The 20,150-nt window shown below is 58.3% G+C and overlaps 1 protein-coding gene across 9 annotated transcripts in view; it reads right to left on the reverse strand.

Moving 5' to 3' along the window:
* The window catches only part of DNM2 (dynamin 2), an 85,331-nt gene that overhangs the window by 12,032 nt on the left and 53,149 nt on the right, over positions 1 to 20,150 (reverse strand). For 3 of the 9 annotated variants that reach the window (XM_080815977.1, XM_080815975.1, XM_080815973.1), the window contains exons 7-14: positions 19,643 to 19,785; positions 16,902 to 17,037; positions 15,603 to 15,670; positions 13,493 to 13,631; positions 12,423 to 12,509; positions 10,749 to 10,819; positions 7,488 to 7,539; positions 2,473 to 2,586 (exon numbers count right to left, since the gene is read on the reverse strand). In XM_080815977.1, coding sequence (XP_080672103.1) covers positions 2,473 to 2,586; positions 7,488 to 7,539; positions 10,749 to 10,819; positions 12,423 to 12,509; positions 13,493 to 13,631; positions 15,603 to 15,670; positions 16,902 to 17,037; positions 19,643 to 19,785 — 810 coding nt within the window. Of the gene's footprint in view, positions 1 to 2,472; positions 2,587 to 6,515; positions 6,528 to 7,487; positions 7,540 to 9,286; positions 9,317 to 10,748; positions 10,820 to 12,422; positions 12,510 to 13,492; positions 13,632 to 14,843; positions 14,983 to 15,602; positions 15,671 to 16,901; positions 17,038 to 19,642; positions 19,786 to 20,150 lie in introns of all 9 variants that reach the window. The other 6 variants (XM_080815976.1, XM_080815974.1, XM_080815972.1 and 3 more) reach the window with 4 other exon arrangements.

The following is a 20,150-nucleotide window of genomic DNA, read 5'->3' on the forward strand; positions in this document are numbered from 1 at the left end:
CTGGGCTCGGGCAAGCGGCGCGTCGGGACCGGCACCCCCCAAACTTGCTGCCGCCTCCACAGCGAGGCAGACCCGGAGGTGAGTGTCGTCGCCCACGTCCCTGCTTCCCACTGGGGTGGAGGCCTGGACAAAAGACTGGGGAGTCCAGAAGGACCTGGGTGGGAGAAGAGGGACCAGGGAGAGGCAGAGGGAGCCTGTTGAGGGGTTGGGGGCTCTTGGCAGAATCGGTCCCCTACTCCGACCCCACACTGTGACTGCTTCCTCTCGGTGGTTTTCCAAAATAAAGAAATATGTCGTCTTGCCTCTCTGAGCAGTCTGACAAAGCGGCCTGATCGTGGGGCGGGGTGGGGGGGGGGGTTTGCTGCCACGTGTGTGACTCTGAGGGTCCCTGCTCTGCGGGGATCTGGCTCCCGCCCCTCCTGATCGGAGCCTGCTTTGTGTCTGGGGCGCACACAGGGCCCCGCTCCCGGGCCTGCTGGTTCTCGTTCCTGCCGGCGGGCACTCCACCCTCTACCCGCCCGCGCGTCCTCTGATCTGGGCCCACAGGAGGGCCTGGGGCTCCTGCTCTCAGTCCCCACATGAGGGGAAGACAAGGGAGGCCCTCCCGCCCTGAAGGAAGGTGCTCCGAGAACTGGACGGGGGGGGAGCTGTGAGGACGGGGTTTGGGCAGGAAAGAGCCTCTGCCACTGCCCAAGGCTGTGGCCAAGCCTGGCGCTCCCACCCCAGGTGGAGATGCCCGGGCCCAAGGTGGAGACCAGCCTTGGCCGGGCCTGGCAGCTGATGCCCTAGACCAGACTGGCTTTCAGACTGCGGGGGCGGAAGGAGGGAGAAAATGGACAAGCGTCATTCCCACCCGCCCTCAGCCCGGCCATTTTGAGAAGCTGCTCCAGCCACGAGTGTCCCTTTAGGAGAGCCCGGTCTCGCCCTCCCTCTACATCCCAACCCCGTGAAGCTCTGTGAGCCTGCAAACGCTCTCCCCCAGTTTAGAAACAGTGGCCAGACAGGGTCCTTCAGGAGGCTTGGGGTTCCAGACTCTCCTGGAAGGTTCCAGAATGAATCTCTGACCTGGTGTCCAGTGGGATGATACCATTTCTCCTGAAACATCCTCCCTCAGAGGAACTGTGTCTGGCCTGGGCCCTGAGGGAGCCGTCCAGGCCACGGCTGAGGTGTCTCTCAGGACAGGGAGCACCTGCGCTGTTACCCCCGCCCCCCCCCCGCCACGAGGACCCTTCCACGCTCTGTGACACGGGGCAAATCAGCACTTGCGGCTTGAATCCTCCCTGGCAAACAGAGTGCGAGAATTTCCTGAGGAAAATGTGGCCAGGATGAGCTCTCCAAGCCGGCAAGCCTGTTATAAGGCACAAGAACTGTGTCCTCCCAGGTGAACAGGACACACAGTGGCCACGGGACTAGATTCCGGTCAGGGGTGTAAGCAGAGCGATGCATGGCCCTTCCTCGTCAGGCCTTTCTTCCCCTTCTTCAGGTTGTTAGAGGCCGCAGTGTGATGGGCACGGGGCTTCCGGGACCATGATGGGGAGCCACGTGTTAAGGGGACGATGGGGAAGGTGGAGCTTGGGCCCACGCCAGCCTCACGAAACCAGGACATGGGAAAGAAAGAGGCCGCTGTCTTTGTCAGTGCCTTCACTTTCGGCCTCTTGTCACAGACACCGAACACCGCCCCGGCCAATGGGGAGAGCCTGGAGGCTCTCAGGAAAATGAGAGAAACACAGTGGCCCTCCCTGGTGACCCTCAGAGGCCAACCGGCTCTCAAGAGAGCAGCAACAGGGTGGCATCATTCCCGGGCCACTAAGCTGCGGCCACATTGTTAAAGGAACGAAGCAAAGCGATGCGCCCCTCAGGACCGAGGGCGGGCCCGTGCGGGGGCCCAGACAGCCGCGGCGCCCGAGGCTGCCGGCTGGACTCGCAGCCCTTGCCCACAGGGTCATGCAGGCTGCAGCAGGAGGTGGCCTGCGGGCTACTTCCCGGGTCGGTGCTCTCAGAGGCCCCCACGTGTCCTTTGGATAAGGACAAGCACTTGCAGACCGCTCGAAGCACAGACACTAGAACCGTCCCAGGGCCTGTGCTGTTCCACTTCACAGATGGGGAAACAGAGGCCTGAAGAGGCTGAGCACCTGGCTGGGCTGGTGCAGGCTGCAGACGTCAGAGGCCCAGCCCCCCCCAGCAGCCGGGGTGTGAGTGGGAGTCCCCGACCTCGTGCCCCGCCCCCTCTGAGAGCCAGGGATGCCTCCCTGTGACTCTGGGAGCAGGGCTCCGCTTCTAGCGGGCTGAGGGCTTCCCCCCATCTTCCTTCCCACCTGGAGGAGTGGAGCGGCCATTTGGCGGGACACACTGCCTCCCCCCGACCCATGGGGTTTGAAAAGCCGCCTGGCCATTACCATTCTCTGAGCCCTGGGAGCCTCTGTTGAATGACCCTGAGGGAGGGAGGGAGCGGCCCTCCCCCACCCCACTCACCTCCTCATCCTTGTACCAGGACAGAGACTCGGCTGTCAGCACAAACCAGTACTCCTTGGAGCCGCCCTTCATCAGGCTGATGTTGTTGATGGTCAGCCAGCCCCTGCGGATCACCTGCGGGGGACGGGGTGCTCAGAGGACAACGCCCGCTGCCCCGCCGGGCCCACCCCTGCACAGCGGCCACTGCCCTTGTCCCCAGGATGGAAGAGGGACCATGGCAGGGACACCTCCAGCCTGAAGCCCAGCGACCCAACTCCACCTTGCCCCTAAGCACTTCCCACTGGCGACCAACAGGGGACACCCAGGCAGACAGACATGGGGCACGCACTCACCCGCGGGCCTGGGGGTGACAGGGAACCGGGCCCCGGGAGACCCCTGCCCACAGGGTTAGGTTCAGTACACGCAGGCAAGCATGGGGATGCCCGTCTAGAAGGGGCCGAGGGAAGGTCCCGGGCCCGTACGTGTGTCACATGGGATGTGACATTGGAGGAACCACACCTGCAAGACCCAGGCGCCATGCGGCCCGCCGCCCCCGCACACCCTCCTGGAAGACAGCTGCTGGGTGAGCGAAGGCTGGAGGAACTGCCCCCAGATGGAGTGGCTCTTGCTCTCCTTTTGCGGCTGCCCAGCAGGGGCGCAGCGTCAACTCGGCTGCCCGATCTGCAGGCTCTCCCGCCCAGCTCACTCGGGGGAACACCGGGTGGGCAAGGGGACCTGCTCTGAATGAGGATCGTGGCCAGTCTCCGTCCTGGGTCTCCCTCCGCCACAGGCTCTTCCCAGAGGATAGGAGGAAGGGATGCTTCCACCCAGGGGGCTGAGGCCAAAGGTCTGAGCTTGGGGAACTTGCAGGGGATCCTGCACCCACACTGGCTTCAAACCCGGGGGCAGGTTCTGGCTGGAGGATCCCCAGATGGGTCTTGTCTGGCTGCAGCGGTCATCTGAGTAGGAGGCCCAACCCAGGCCTACGCAGAGGACTCACCTGACAGCTCTACGTAGGCAGCCTGGGCGGCCATGGTCCTACGTTCCCCAGTCATGAAGGCATGTGTGGGCTGGAGCTACCCAGCTCTACCCTGGATTGGGGACCCCAGGGCAGCGGGAAGCACAGAGAGGCACACGCAGGCCCGTCAGGGGCCCAGGCAGCAACAAACCAGGCCAAGCAACAGAGGTGCGGCCGAGGACAGCCGGGAGGGACTGGTGTGGAGTCCCCCCCAGGGTAGGGTGTGGCAAAAGCACCAGTGATGCCGCTACAGGTGTTCCTGATGGGTGGGTCTCAAGAGGGTCCCTCATCCTGTCTTCTGTCCTGCCCCCAGGCCTGTCAGATCTTCACAGGGCCACCTGCCTCCTGTGGCTGGAACCAGGCTCTGAGCATGCCCAGGGGCCCCTGCACTACCCAGAAGCCCTTGCCCAGGGTGAGGACAGCACAGGATGCCACCTGGGAGCCCTTCTCCAGGCTTCCTAGCGACGATGAAAGAGAGAGACCTGGAGAGACCTGCGGCCACCAGGGAGCACCTGCCCAACCCAGGCTGCGCAGCGGGCGAGGGGGCAGAGGCCTTCACCCTCGGTTAGGTCATCCTCCCCGGGCACCCTGGTTTAGCGCCAAAAATCTGTGGAGTCCTGGGAACACCCCCCAGGCCCAGGCAAAGGGGGATGCCTGGTCACACTGGGGGCAAGGATGGTCTCCAGACTCAGGCTCTAGGCCATCCTGCCTCTGACCCAGGAAGGAGTCCCTGCTCCAGCTCCCACGTCCCACCCCAGAGCGGTGCAGGGCTGTGCATTCACACTGGCTCCTCCCTTCCCCACTGCAGGGGGAGGCAGGGCCTGCCTAGTCCCGGCCCAGGCCAGGCAGAGGAGACACTTCTAGACCTCAGTCACCGACAACTAGCAGAAGGGGAGCAGGAGGCGGAGCTCACAGGTGGTCAGTGCTCCCCAGAAATCTTTACACGGTGAGGCCTCTCTACTCCGGGGCCCAGCCCAGTTCCTGAGGGGGCAGATGTGTCCCACCTGCTCCTCGGCCCTGGCTCACCCGCCTCCACCCTCAGCGAGCCCCAGGCAGAGCGGGCGGACAGGGCCCTGGTCGTGCTGTGGCCTGTGTGGCCTTGGGGCCAAGGAATTGCCAGGCTGTGCCCAGAATGGCACATCTGAGTCTCGAGGCAGGAGGCCACCGGGTGGGCTTGGAGAAGCCTCCAAGGTCCCCTTCCCCTCGAGCTGCCCAGAGAGCGGTCCGTGTGGGAGCCAAGTGGGGTCAGAGACGAAATCCCACCCTGGGGAGGCCCAAGCCGTGGGCTGCAGACACACGCGTGGAGTCTAGAGGAGAGCGGGTCGAGCCTCCTCGTCCAAAAGCCAGACTTGTGCCCCAGGGGCCTGGCTTAGAAGGAGAGGGGTGGGGGAGGACAGAAGAGGCAGGCAGGCTCCCACGCTCCAGGGTGCACAGCGACAGGCATGCAGGCACGCCAGGGATGGGAGGAAGGGCCGCCGGGGGAGCACGGGCGGCAGGCAGGAAGCAGCAAGCTGGGGCCCGCTGGCAGGGTGGGTCAGCCTCCTCCTGGGTGAGGGTCTCCGCCTGAGTCACCCAGGGCAGGGATGGAAACCATGGCTGGGAGACCCAGGGGCCCACAGCCTGGATGGATGTGGCAGGGCTTGCCTTTGTGGCTGGGGACGTGGAATCTGGCAGGAAAAGAATGACTAAAGCTCTTGGGGTGCGAGGAAAAGCAGGCCCCTGGGCTGTGTGGAGGGAGGAAACGGCTCCGAGTTCCAAGAGGATCGGGGGCAACATCAGGAAAAGCGGGAACTACAGGCTTAAGGACCAGCGATTCCTCCTGCCACTGCCCCCGCCCGACCCTGCCGAGCCCCAGATGCAGCACAGCCCTGGCCCAGGATCAGCCCAGCTACTTCCACACCGGGGCTCACCAGAAGATCCCTGCCAGAGGGCAGCAGCCGGCCGCCCAGCGCCTCAGGGGCCGGGGGGTGGGAGAAGAGCCCGGAGGAGGAGGCCCAGGCCTTGCTCTCTGACGTGGAGAGCTGGGGTTGAAGCCAGCTGCCTGGGCTTTCAAGCACCTTGAAAACAGCTCACCTCTCAGTTGGGAGCAGCACCTGGCCCCCACTGAGCTGGCCTGGGCTGGGCCACACATGGAGAGGAAGTATTCCCTATAACAGGGATGGCAAATACCATTCATTGTGGGCAGCCACACTGATCAACAGGTAGCAACTGCCACCTCAGTGAGAATTCCAAGTGAGAATTCTGGGCCCAGCCGGAAAGCATGCCAGGAGTGACTAGTGATGTCTGCCGCAGGCAAACTACAAGGGAAGGGGAGCAAGTGGACCAGAACAGTCTGATCAATCATCACATCTGCCACGGGGACAGGAGGATAGTGGCAGCATCCAGGAGAGAGTTTCCTGATCAATCAGTCATGTCTCTCATGGGTGTGGGAGGGGTGTCACGTGCAAAGCAATCACGTGGAAAAAAAATTCTTTGACCAGTTAGTCACATCTGCCACGAAATGGGGAGTGGCGGCATGTTCAGGAAAGAATGCCGGGATTGATTAGCTATGCCTGTCCCCCGGCACACACAGGGGAGAGGCACAGAGGAAAGAGTGCTGGATCCATTAGTAATGTCTGCCATGAGTGCAGGAGGAGGAAATTTCAGCATGGTGATGTCTGCACTGGAGTGGTGGCAGTGACGTTCCAAAAACGCAGGACTTAAGCAAAATCTTCCCTGGCCAGGGAGGTGAGGGGAGGGAAGCGTGGGAGGTGTTAGCTGAGTATTTGCCATCCCTGACCTACAGGAAACTAGCTAAATGTGTCAGGAATGGGCTGGAGGGGTGGGCCTCCCACAAGGATGGTGGTCAGGTTAGTGTCTGTGTGAGTCGGCTTATGCCCAGGGCAACACGGAGGCCGGCAGGCGCTGGCCATGGCAGGCAGTTTTTAGGTTAGCTTGATTTTTAGTTGGTTCTGTTATTCTGGGGTGAAGGGATGTTACGGGGTGGCAGGGTCTCCACCACTCTTGGGTTCTCTAACATTTGCTACCACGCTAAGTGGGTACTTACCAAGATCTCCCCCTTTGAAAATGCAAAGTTAGGATTGTGGGTAAATCAAAGAAGAGCAGGCGGAGGAAGAGAAACGTAAGGGACATGAGGGGACAGAGAAAAAGCAGGAAAAGCACAAAAATGGGAGGAGAGAAGAGCAGGGGGAAAAAACAGCAAAAGAAAAAAAATTACATGCTATTAATTATATTCATGGTGTTAATATTTAATTCATTATCATCTCCCGAAACAAAAAAGCAACAATATATGTATGACCTACGGCAAGCGCAAAAAAAATCATGCAGTGGTTATATCCTTCTTTTCCAGAGGGTTCCATAACCGTGCAGGACAGAGAGCCCCTACCCCTGCCCCCACCCCCACCCTGCCTACCATGGAGAAATGGGGTGGGTACTGGCAGAAATTTTTGCAAAAACTGATGTGTTTTCTTAGAGGAAAAAAAGAGGCACCTGCTACCGGCATGTATGAAGCTGTTCATATTTTTCATGGCCAAGGCCTCTGGCTGGGGCATGACATCGAGGTAGAAACCCTTCCCGGGGCTCTGGGCTTCTTCAGGTATGGGGCTCGAAGCCCCCTCAGGCTCCCCAGAGCGGCTTATCGCAATGCAGCCTCCCAACCAGGCCCTCCCACAGATTCCGAGTCTCTGGGGCTAGGGCTGGGAACCCCATTTGGCTGCAGACACCCACTGGTGACTGGGCTGCCCCTCTCTCCAGGGTCAAGTTCTAAGCGTGGCCGTGGATGTCAGACGGGGCCTCGTGGATATACAAATTTGCCCCCTCCCCAGCCTGTGCCAGAGCGTCAGCTCAAAGATACGTTTCCTGAAACATCAAAGCCTGAACAGACTCAAGAGGCTGGGGAGTGGGGGTAAAGGGTCTGGTGGGACATGCCACAAGCCAGGCACCATCACTGGGCTCAGCGGTCCCTAAGTGCCCATCCGCCCCCGAGAGTAGGGCTATGGGCTGTAGAGGGGTGGGCTACCTGGTTGGGGATGGCTCTCTTCTTGTTCAGCTGTGTGTTCCTCTGCTGGGCGCTGAAAACAAAGCAGAGAGAGGACTCGTGTGGTGACGTGCAGGAGGGATGTGGCAGGGTTCTCTCCCCGGGTAGGGGCGGGGTGGGGGTGGGGGGGCGCAGCGAGGGGCCAGTTAAGGCCAGAGGCGGAGAGAAGCCCAAGGGAAAGAGTCAGGCTCATGCAAGGAGAAAATGTATTTAAACTGAAACTTCAAGGCCCCGACCTCAGCCATTCCCAAGAGCAACAGCTACTTCCAGGACTCAACAGTCCCAGAGCCCCCAAGGCGGGGGCCTGAGAAGCTGAACTCCCGGGTGGCTGGGAGGGGGCCATAGTAGCTTCAGAGTAACTTGAGCAGCAGGCTGTCTGGGGGTCAAACCTGAGGCTTCTCCCCACTCTCTCTTCCCATCCCTGACCCCGGCACCAAGTCTTCAGTGGCTCTCACCACAGAGCCGGCCAGCCCGGGAGATCAGACCATGGGACAGCCGCCCACCATGCATGTTTCTAGAAGGTCCCTTATTTGTCTTCAGTCCCTGATCTCTTTTCTTCTTCAGCTTCCCTGTTTTCTGGCTAGTTCGTGCCAAGCAAATGAAGATCACATATCTTGTACATGGGAACCTACTCAGCTCCCTTGTTCATCCTATTTTCTACTGGGACCTGCAAATAACTGACTGTGTCCTATAACTTAGACATCCTATTTTCTTTTCTTGTCGTATTGCTTTAGGAACTTTCAGAATATGACCAGGAAAACCACCTTATTTCATTCCTTTACTGGCTGCCTCTGGGGCTACACCTGCAAGTTCAAGCTGGCTGTTGGGATAAAGGAAAGAGGGAGAGAGAAGGAAAGGGGGCGAGAGAGTTAAGGAAGTAGGCATCTAGTCCTATTATCGGTAAAGGTTGGAACATTAAGAACAGGGGAAGAATTTATCCACCAATTTTCCTAACATTCAATGAGTTTATTATAGAGCTTTTTCTCCAGGCCCTGGTGGTTGTGTTTAGAGGACAGTGAGGAAGCAGTCCAGAGCATCCAAGCCCAGGAAGGAGTTCAGTCAACAGCGTCAGAAGGAGACGGGACTGATTAGGCCACACACAGTAACGGCTGGATGCCAGTGAGGTCCTGGATGTGCTGCTTCCGAGGGGGGCTTCCTGGCTCCCACCTTCCCCGGGCAGCCTGTGCAGCTGCTCCTCTCCCCTTGCCTCTGCCCAATCAGGAACGTCTTGCTGTTGGGAATGGGGGCGAGTGGGAGGGAGTGGGGTTGGGGGAAGGAGTCCCAAGTCCTCCCCTCGGCCTGCAGAGCCCTCCTGGCAATGGGGCCTGGTCTCTCACCTCTACCTTGCTTCGGTCTCCCCAACCCTCCCTGCTTCTTGGCCTTCCTTCCCTGTCTCCAACGCTGTTTGGGTCCCCCGCCTGTCACCGGCATTCTCCCCAGGCAACATCCTTGCTCCCCTTTCCTACAGCCCTTCACCTACTCCCCTTTCCAGCTCTTGTCTGCCTTGTGACAACGTGCTCGGTAACACGTGTGTCCAGCCTGCGGGCTCCGAAAGGGAAAGGCCAAGTCGGCCTTGTTCACCGTCCTGCCCCAAAGGCCCCGCACCAGGCCCGGCTTTGAGATGGCACTCCATGGCTCTCCAGTGGGCCCCCAGGGACATCCCCACTGCCAAGGCTGGGCCCTGGCTTGTGCCTGGAGCCTGGCGCCCCTGGGGCCCCGCCCCCAGCCAGGGCGACCCCGTTCACACACCAGGAAAAAGGCACACAGCAGGCAATACCCACCCGGTCACCAGCTGCTCAGTATAATAACAGCTGGGGGAAGTGGGAAGGCCCAGGAATCCAGAGGAAAGAGTGGAGTGGTCAAAGGAAAAACAGGAGAGAGTGTGAGAAGGAACTGTGGATGAAGTATCAGAATCAGAGACGTCGAGGTGAGGAAAACAGCAGCAAACCAAGTGGGGGGACCAGCGTTTTCAGCTCACACACACCTGGCTGCTGGGGGAAGAGGCGGAGGAGGGCACACCTGGCGTGGGCCCCGTGGTCAGAGCCCCCCGGCCCTCCCATAGCAGGGACGGCCCAACCAGGGCCCTTGGTTCATCTGAGCATGGAGAGCAGCTTCTCATTATGCCCTCATTCATTCGTTCATGCCTTCATTCCTTCCACTCACCTACCACGTGCCCAGCAAAGATTGGGCGACCAAGTGTGTTGAGTGCAACTGTGACTGTCCCACCCCGGAAGTGCTGAGTCCAGCTCAGGGACGCCCCCTGAGCGGAAGAGCCTCCTGTCCAGCCTGCTAGCCCAACACGGGGCCCTCCTAGGAACTTCACAAGAAAGCCTCCCTGCCACCCCGCGGCCAGGCCAGGGGGCGGCCCTCCAGACCGTGAGGCACAAGCCTCACACAGCCCTGACCCAGCAGTGACAACACTATGTCTTGACTGGTTTGGTGCACGTCTGTCCCTGGCACGGGCCCTTCCTTTGAGGGCGGGGACCTGGGTCTGTGCTCGTTCACTGCTGTATCAAAACCCAGCACAGAGAACACACACCAGGGTTACTTGCTAAGCAAATGACAGGAAGCTGGCTACTAACGGTTCTGTGACTCCATCAGGCTCAGGCAAGAAGACCCTCAGGAGCCACCAGAACCATCCACGTGATGCCCAAGCAGGCTGAGGGCGGACCCAGGGGCGGAGGGAGTCAGTGAGCGGTACCAGAGGCCGCCAGCACATACATCTACATCATGACACAATCAGAGACCCCTGCTCTGGCCCCTTATCCAGGTGCCACGGGAGGTTCCGGTTTTGAATCTACAGTGTGTGGACAGAAGCCACAGAGAGCCTGGACAGCTCTTCCCAGAGAGCAGCCCCCAGAGCCGGAGCCCCAAGCCCGTGAGACGCTCTGGGCGTGAAAGGGCCAAGTGCAGATGGGGGAGTCTGGGGAAAACTGCACAGCTTATGAAAGGCTCTGAGAAGTCACGCAGAAAGGAAAGCACCACGTGCTGCCAGCCTTACCCTTTCTGGAGGTCGGCCCCACAAGAGGCAATGTTGAGGGCAATGAGGACGGGGACTGCTGTTAGCCCAGGAAAGGCTCCAGATACCCTCAGGTGGCTCCTTGCTTCACCCCAGTATCCTGACAGAAAGACCCTCTTGCCCTTGTTGGCTAAGGGAAGCCACCTCGACCGCCTCCCTCAGGGCTTGGCTCTGAAGGCAGGCACTGCTGCCACCCACCAGCCGCGGTCCTGAAAAGTACATACTTAGCAAATCCAATGAAGTCCTCGTGGTTCGTGTTGATGTAGGACTGCTCGATGTCAATCAGAAGAAGAATCTGGAAGAAAGCGGGGTTAGCTTGGAGCACAGATCTGAAGTTAGCAGGAGCCCTTCCCAAACCCACCAGCAGGGGGAGCCAGAACCATACTGCTTCCCAGGCGGGAGACCTGGGAACACACACACATACCCTCCTACACACACCTTAGGGTACACCTGCAGGGGTAAGGGGGCATGGGTACTCTGAACCTTCAGAGCCTCACAACAAAGAAAGACTGGGCCAACAGAGCGGAGCGAGGCCGCCATGTGGTGGCTGCAGGCACGGCCTCTGGGGTGGACCACCCAGGCTGTAGTCTCGCTCGGGCCCCTGCCTGGCGGTGTGACCCTTGGCCTCAGGTTACTGAACAGTGGAAAGGGGCAACGAGAGGCCCGACTGCATAGGGTCAAACAAGTCAGAGCATGTAAAGTGCACAGAGCAGAGCCTGGCGTGTTCTAAGTGCTGCATTAAAACAGCAAAGCCAATTTGGCTAGCCGAGGGCATGAAAACGAACATGCAGCACGCACGGGTGCCTAGGAACCAGTCACGATGTCCCGTCAGCTAAGGGACAGGCCTTTACACAACACCCTGCCCCCTCCTGTCATTTCACTGCACCTCTGAGCACTCCAGCATGAAACATGCCAGGCACTTGGACCTTGTGGGGTTGCTGGAAAATGCTAGGGGGCTCTGTGCACGGGAGCCACTGCTGCTGGTTTTCTAAGGCCTGAGCGCCCCGGGCTGGGGCCCGGAAGTGCTGGCGGTGGGGCAACCAGGCACTGTGGCGTGGCGAAGGGACAGCCATGTTCTTGACAACAAAATGAACTGGAATCTTTCAAACTTTTGATACAACTTCCAGGGTACAGAAGCCACATGGGCTGGGGCACAGGATGACTGCGGGACCCTCTGAGGGACAAACGAGCCAGGTTCTCCACTGATGGGCAACACGAGGTGGCACCACCACCTCATACGACACGGAGGCCTGTTCCGGTGCTGGTCTGAACAAACACCTGCCAGGAGGCCACGGCAGACGACTGAGGGGGAGGGATGGAGACCAGACGTAGGCCCCCTAGGGAGCCGAAAGGACAGCCGTGGGCTCCCTCGGCATGTGACAGGTGAGACCCAGGCCGCAGCCGTGTGGGGACCAGGCCCACTCTCCGTCCTTGTGTGCGCCTGGACGGTCTCCACAAGGAAACTGTTAAAACCTAGAAACCACCCACACATCCTCCGCTGGGCGGAGGGATGAATAGGCTGTGGTCCACACGCGCCGGGACACCGCTGAGCGACCCACGGCAAGAACCTTCGCGAACACCAGGAACAGTAGGGAAGCATCGTGAGTGCTCTATGCTAAGTGCGGAAGGGCAGAACCAAGAGGTTACACACTCCAGGAGTCCCTGTGAGTGACGTTCTGGATAAGGGAGCAGACCGGTCATTGCCAGGGCTTGGCGGGGGGGGTAAGGACAGGGACTTTGAGGGTCACAGAAGGGTTCTGTACCTTGACTGAGGTGGGGGTCACCTTGCTTTATGCATTGATTGTCATTATTCAAGGCAACGTATGCTCAAGATTTAAGCACCTAAAAAAAGATGTATGCGCACAAATTCTACCTGAAAAATCAAAAAAGTCAATTACCTGGTCCTTGGTTCTCCCCTCCCGTTCCCGGATGTAGGTAGTGACGATTCGCTCCGTCTCTTCTCGCAAGCGGGGGTAGGAGCTGAGCTGGGGGGCAAGGGAGGGGGGTAGAGTGGTGGCATTGGCGGAGTCCTTGTGGCCCAGGAAACAACATGAACCACGCAGAGAACACGGGGGAAGGGAAGTGACCAGGCGTGGGCCTACCGAGTCCCCACCCCACTCCTGTCTCATAGCTGCTCCGGCTGAGAGACAAGAAGGGGACGGTGGGGGGACGGTGTGCCAGACAGAATGACAGGGCGCCCACGCACGAGCAGAGATGATTTTCGAGAATGGATATGAAGGTGGAAAGTGGCAAGAGAAAGTGGGTGGTGTGTGTCTGCTGCCCGACAGTGACGGCCACCCCCTCCGCCTAGCACAGGGTGAGAGCAAGGACACTGAGTCAAGTGTCAAGGCCAGCAGGCCCACGGGGCGGGAACTCTCGGCCAGCTCGTGAGTGAGCAGCGCCTGTTCTAGGATGATGGGGGCAGCATCTGGGCCATCTCCCTCTGAGGGACCCCCTTACAGAAAACCTTCTCCCATCATAACCTGAACCAAACGCACAGAGAAGCCCACCTCCTGAGGTTCGGGTTAAGTCCACGTGTCAGGGAAAACCGAGGAGCCGGTCAAAATCACTAGTGGAAAGTCTCTGAAATGCTCCGTGACACGCGAACACACACGTCTGTGCACTGATCGCGGTTCACGCTGGGTGACGGGGCAGACACCCTCCTCCTCTAAGGTTCTCTAAGGCACTGCCCCTGGTCCCACTGCCTGCTTGGTGACTGTCCCTGGCCACACCCCAAGCCTCTCCTCCCCTGCAGGGCCCAAACTGGAAACGTGGAACACCCGTGTGCCGCGATGCCCCCCTCTCTCATCTGCTAGGCAGAGCTGAGATGTCGCTAAGCGACAGGTGGCCCATGGAAGGGGGTGCCCGCTGAGGCAGAGTTCCCAGATGCGCAGGTGGAGACTAACATGGGGGGTGGGGAAAGGAGATGCGGGACAAATGCGCAGGTGACAACAAAACCTTCGGTTACCTTCTCGGCACACTTTTTAATGACCGTGGCCAGCTCTGAGACCACGAGATCAACACACTTCAAACTCGGCTCTTTGAGCTTTACAATCTGTTTTTTCACAATGGCTTCAAAGGCCATGTCGGGGGTGAAGAGCCCCGTCCTGGGTCATGCGGAGGGCAGGACGAGGTAGAAAGATACCCAGGGACAGTGCAGGCCACACACGCGGGATAGGAGACAGAAAGAGAAGAGAGGAGAGTCAGCTGGTTAGTGACATGCAGGTAGGAGCCTGTGCCCGCATTTGCCCCGGAAGCTACTTCGGATCGAGGAGGAGTCCTGGGTCGGAGGGGAGGCTGGGGCCGGGGCGGGGCCAGGGGTCAGTGTCACGGTGCAGACGGCGAAGGGAACGTGGTGGCCTCGAATTTTTGCACCTGTGACAGTGGGCTCTAGGGTGATAAACCCCACCCCACCTAGGTTTTTCTCTCTCTCTCTCTCCCTTTTCTAATCGAAGAAGCTTAAGAAGCAAATGTGGGCTTTTCCAGACCGAGACAGAAGGCTCAAGCAGTTTTCCTGCCTCGGGAGACCGACCCCGGGCTCTGGGGCCCCTGCGGACGTGCAAGCACAAACCGGCCACCGGCAAGCACTTCAGCGGTCTGGCCGAAGCGCGCTGCCCTGGGAACCAGGCCTGCGGGGGAGCCCAGCGCGACCCGCCGGGTGGAGACGGTGGCCTGTGAACACCAGCACACGGGAGCCGGGGACCTAGTGGCTGGGAGGACGTGCTGCCTGGAGGGACAGCTCCGCTCCTGGAGGGAGCCAGGGGTACTGGCAGAGGCAGCAAGGAGCCGGGCTGGCTTTGCGGGGCCAGGCACCTGAGCACTCATTCTGCTGGTGGCATTCGGGCCTTTCTTGGTGCCTTGTGGACAGAGAGGTGGCTGGCTCCAGGAAGGCCCGAGGGTGCCAGGCATTCATCAAGAAGGAGTGATGGCTGGGGGACAGGATTCAGGGAGCTTGGCCTTCAACAGCTGACGCGGGATCCCTCTCTGCTTCCCAGAAGGCAGCAAAGCGACAGCCCAACGACACCCCCACGTCCATCAGACACATGCTAGGCTTGGTATCAGGGTCCCAGGGAGCCCTGCCCACCAGTCGGGCCGGTACTGGAGGCCTGGCGCACCCTCCCACCCCACAGACATCGTGCCCAGGCCAACACGCCCCCGCCCCAGCCCCAGGGAGAAGGCCACATTCTTGGAAACTGAGGCAACCTGAGGGGAAAGGGCACCAGCAGGGCAAAGGCTGGAGCGGCACTGGGAGCCTGATACCAAACCCCCATACCCCCGCTTCCACAAGGCCAGGAGTCACCCTGCCGAGGGCCCAATACCTTACTGGTACACTGCCTAACTGTATTGATTAGCTCCTGGATAACCAGGTCGACACATTTCAGACAGGGCTCTTTCAGCTTGACGACCTGCTTTTTCACAATGGCCTCGAATGCCAAGTCCGGGGTGAAGAGCCCGGTCCTAAAACCATCCGTACCCGGGGGTGGGGGAGATAAGTCAGAGAGAAACAAAGCACGGTCAGCAATTTCATAGGCACGGGCCAGGTCCCCGAGAATGAGCCAAGGTCACGGCAAGTCTGGGGGTCAGATGCCTGCATCCACTGCCTGGAAACCCACAGGATGACCCGAGGACCCCAGGGCTGATGTAAGACTGGACAACCAGGGTGACAACTTTTGTCGGATAACGGAGGGGACCTAGGAGCCTCACGGGGGACCCATGATGGGGACGCATGCTGGGTTCCTGCAACCGTGACTCAGCTCTGGCTCCCCGCAACCCCCCAGGGCAAATCTCCAGTGAGCTTTCTCAGCTGGGCTCACGCCAACTGACTGGGCGGTTTAACCTACATTTAACCCAAGGGCGACAAACAGCCCTGTGGCCTACAACAGATCCACACAAGACAGCACACCCGCCCTCGAGTGCCCTTGGAGACCCACAGGGAGAGACTTAAAGCTACTGAAAACCACCCAGGAGCCCTCTCCAGGCCTCACACTCAGGGCACCTGGAGAGAGGGGCGACCAACTGGCTGGACAGTGGCGCCACAGAGGTGAAGGGAACACGGAAGCTCTCCCCTTAGAACTTGCCTGACTCCGTGGATGTTCTTAATGGCGTAGCTGATCTCGCGCCGTAAATCCTTCTCGTCAAACTCCATCTGAGAGCAGACAAATCACTCACATGCAAAGAGGTACCTGTGGCACCCCCATAACGGGTGCGTATTTGGGAAACGTATGTCCTGTGTGTGGCTGTTTTCACATGGCAGACTATTTCACCGGTCAAAATTTTTAAAAACATTAAAACCCAGTTTCAGCGAGGATGGTTTGAAATGAACACTCTCACTCTCTCTCAGAGGAAACGTGAATTCACTCTTTCTCTGAGGGAACATGAATTCACATGAACTTTTTTATGGGCTATTTGGCAGTACCAATCAAGGGCCTCAAACACATAGCTATACTTTCAGGCAGTTTTAAACATTCTAGGAACCTACCTTGAGGAATTCATAAAAATTAGTTATGTTCATAGAACTATTCATAACTGCTAAAAAATGTGAAAACAACTTAAATGTCTAATAATGGGAGATTGGTTCAATGTATGATGGGACATCCATAAGATACTATCTTGCCGTTAACAACGCACAAAATGTAAATGACTGGTTTGGAAAGATGGCCACCATATGAAAAAAGCAGGATACAGAGACACACAAATTATTTTTCAAGTATGGATGAGCAGATGTGCTGTGTTTTGTGTAGGCCGGGGACTTACCCATTTGCACAGAAATAATCCGGAAAGGGCAAACACTGAGAAGTTAACAGGAGTTGTCTGCGGGTATTAGGATTAGGGGTGTTTTTTTCTATCCCTTTAAGCTTTTGGCCTTTGTTAAAAATAATTTTACTGGTTTTTATAAAAAATGATGTACATTCATGGTAAGAAGTGTAAAACTTCAAGCAAATTAAAAAAAAAAATCTCAAAGCCCAGAATGGACATCTTTATGAGTACTCTTGCAGATCTGTCTGTGCAAAGACACACATAGGATATATGCTATCCTATACGTGCTGGCTCCTTACCCTGCCTGTTTTCCCCTTTACCGTGATGAGGACACTTTCCCATGAGAATTGACCTACATGTTCTATGTACTTTGCAAAGACTGTGTATTGGTTTTTGTCAGAGGGCCAAAATGGAACTTTCCTATGGGTCTGCCAGACACCTCTGAGCTGCCCGCTCAGGGACGGAAGCCCGGAGGTGACACCTCCTCCCCAACCCCCCGCCACACTGCCACTGGCACCACCTCTGCCCACCGGAGGCGGACGCCGGGAGGCAGGATTCAAGACCCAGGGCCTGGGAGGAGGCCCTGACTGGAGTCAGGAGGGCCCACCCGGCGGCGCTACCTTCACCAGCTCAAAGGGAAACCGCTCGTGGAAGATGCGATTGATTCGGGCGCCCCCGGAGAGCTCTAGTGTGTCCACTTGGTCTCCAGAGCCTTCAATCCTCTTTTCAAAATCCACCCCAAACTGCTGGACCATCCTACCAGGAAAAAGAGAACCCGACGTCAGAGGGGAAGGATCTGACACTTGCCAGAATCATGCTCCGAGTCAAGCTGTGGCTTACACGCTCCCTTTCATTTCCTTAGCAGCAAAATGTATGCAGAGACCAGAACAAATCAATCACAGGACCGCCTACGGCGCACAGTCACGACACGCCAGGCCCGTTCTACAGGCCCATTACGGCAATTCATTCACCGAATTGGGGGGTAGTGGTTCTTAGTCCCACTTTGCAGATGGTAAGAGTGAGGGGTAAGGTCACAGCTCAGCGACTTCTGCCCTGACCAGGCAGAACTGTGTGTGAAACACGAGCTCCTCCACACAATTCTGGTGTCTTTGCCCCTCTGAGCCTCTGCATAGTGAGTTGATCTTAACAGTGTCCCCACATGGGGTCACAGGGAGGATTCAAGGAACTTCTAGATTTCATCAACTCCAAAGAATCACCGATCCTAAGGAGGACTGCTAGCCTGCACGCCCAGAAGAAAGAGACAACGCAGCCAATTATGGTAATTCACCTCAAACCTTTGAATTCAGGGAAGTTAAAATGTTTTTTCTTTTTAAAAAGTGCTCACATAAGTGATGAAATATGTTACCACCACATGTGCACCCTTGGAACCCAGCCCAGCCCTTAAAATGGTCCCCAAGTGTTGCTGACTGGTACTGTGACCCTGCGAGCAGCCAAGAACTAAAGTATTTGTTAGCGTTTGGTTTTCCGTAGCATTTCTAGTCATTTCCCCAGTCTCTTGCACTGCCTGCCTTAGTCATTTCTGTATCTCCACCGCCCCCAAATTCTTGATGTCCTCAAGCTCTGCGTGCAGGCCGCCCTGAAGGGCAGCTGCTGCCGTCGAGGGACCAGCCCCCACTGGGCCAGCGGCGTGGAACACAGCTTGCTAGCGAAGAGACATCCAGCTCTCACGGGCAAACACCGCCGATGCCCGCAAAATGCTGGGGCGGCCAGGCTTGGCACCAGTGAATGGGGTTCTCCCAGAACACCCGGTGGGAGGGCAGGCATGGGGTATCTCAGACCCCAAGAAACTCTGCCCACAAGAAGTAAACGGTGTTAAGCTTGAGCATAAAAGCATTCTCACCCTTGAACCCTCTAAGCATGCAGTGCTGAGTGGCGGGGTGGGGGGACAAGGACAGCAGGGTTAGTTAGACAGCTACCGTGGATCACTGTGGGACACACAGGTGGTGTCCCTCTGCTGTGACCTGAGGACGAACCACATGTGTGGCACCATCTGCCTTATGAACTGCCAGTGAGTTTCTGGATCCCACTCTAGCCCAGCGCCCAGGATTCCTGGCAGTCAAGAAACTGGGAGTATAGGGGCGCCTGGGTGGCTCAGTGGGTTAAGCCTCTGCCTTCCGCTTGGGTCATGATCCCAGGGTCCTGGGATCAAGCCCTACATCTGGCTCTCTGCTCAGCGGGGAGCCTGCTTCCCTTCCTCTCTCTCTGCCTCCCTCTCTGCCTACTTGTGATATCTGTCAAATAAAAAAATAAAATCTTTTTTTTTTAAAAGATTTTATTTATTTATTTGTCAGAGAGAGAGAGAGAGAGAGTGAGCACAGGCAGACAGAGTGGCAGAGGGAGAAGCAGACTCCCTGCGGAGCAAGGAGCCCGATGTGGGACTCGATCCCAGGACGCTGGGATCATGACCTGAGCCGAAGGCAGCTGCTTAACCAACTGAGCCACCCAGGTGTCCCATAAATAAAATCTTTAAAAAAAAAAAAAAGAAAGAAAGAAAGAAACTGGGAGTATAGAGGCAAGAGAAGCTGAGAGAGAGAGATTCTGGGATTGTGGGGCACATGTACTCCCCCTCCTCACAGCAGCGCGGCTGTGGAGAGTCCCCCACAGCTCTGAGCTGGGACAGCCAGTGCCCACCCAGGGTCAGGGTGAGAATTCCAGGAGACAGAGCAGAAAGAGCTGACACATGGCCAAGGCCCCACCCCGGTCTCCCCTGTCCATCCTCCCCACAGCCACTGGAAGGCGCCTAGGATACCTGAAGCAAGCCATCCCTCCATGGCTCCCACCTTACTCAGAGCAAAAGCCTAATTCCTCCCCGTGGCCTACAAAGACCCGAATGCTCTGCCCTGTCCCCTCCCCTCCTCCGCTCTGCCCCTCACTCATTCTGTTCTGTCATACAGCCTCCTCCAACACTGCAGGGCACAGTCCTGCCTCAGGGCCTTTGCACTGGCTGAGCCCCCATCCCCGACCTCTTCAGATCTTGCCTGACTTTCACTGTCTCAGGGCGGCCTTCTTGACCACTCTGTTTAAACGGCACCTCCAGGCCCATCCTGGCACCCTAGCCCCTTCCCCACGTTAATATCTCACCATTTAACGCACTACACATTTTCTTATTTACTTATTTTCTGTCCCATCCCTCCGCCCTCCCCTTTCTAAGCACCTGGGGCAGGGACGGCTGTCTGCCCTGTTCACTGGGGCGACCCGAGTGCTTCCACAAACGTTACGCTAAGTGGACAAATGGACGAATGAGGATGGACACCCAGCCTGGACCTGGGACCCTGTGGCTGGGCGGAGGCCCCCCACAAGCCAGGCTGCGGGGTCGGGAGGTTGGGAGGGACACACGTACTGCAGCAAGGCTTTGGTTTTGCGCGTGGGGTCGTCGGGCCGGAAGTTCTTGTATTCCTCCACCTCCTTCTCCAGGGACAGCAGCTGGCTCTGCAGCTTGCTCCGCAGGGCTGGCAGTGACTCCCGGATGTGGTTGGTCAGTTGCTGGGGAGGGAGAGAGGTCACCGGTCAAAGGTCACAGGTCAGCACAGGTGGGATGCCGGGGAGGGTCTGGCCTGCTGCACCTGCCGAGGGCCAGTGCCGAGATGGCCCCTGAGCGCAGCACGCCCCCCAGCCTCAGGAGAAAGCAAGGGGACTATCTGGCTGCAGACACGCCAGCGTGTGGGACGAGGAGAGGTGGCACGGGCTGCCCACAGCGGCGTGATGCTGGGAACGGCCCACGGGGCCTCCGTAGGGCAGCCTACCAGGGCGTCCGCGCCGCAGGGTACACATGACACATGAGCCGACCCACAGCAGCCTCGCACAAGTGCTCCGGTGAGAGGCCCAGGAGGCCACCGAACGACCCACGC

This window comes from Martes martes (assembly GCF_963455335.1).
Source record: "Martes martes genome assembly, chromosome: 1".
Classification (NCBI taxonomy): domain Eukaryota; kingdom Metazoa; phylum Chordata; class Mammalia; order Carnivora; family Mustelidae; genus Martes; species Martes martes.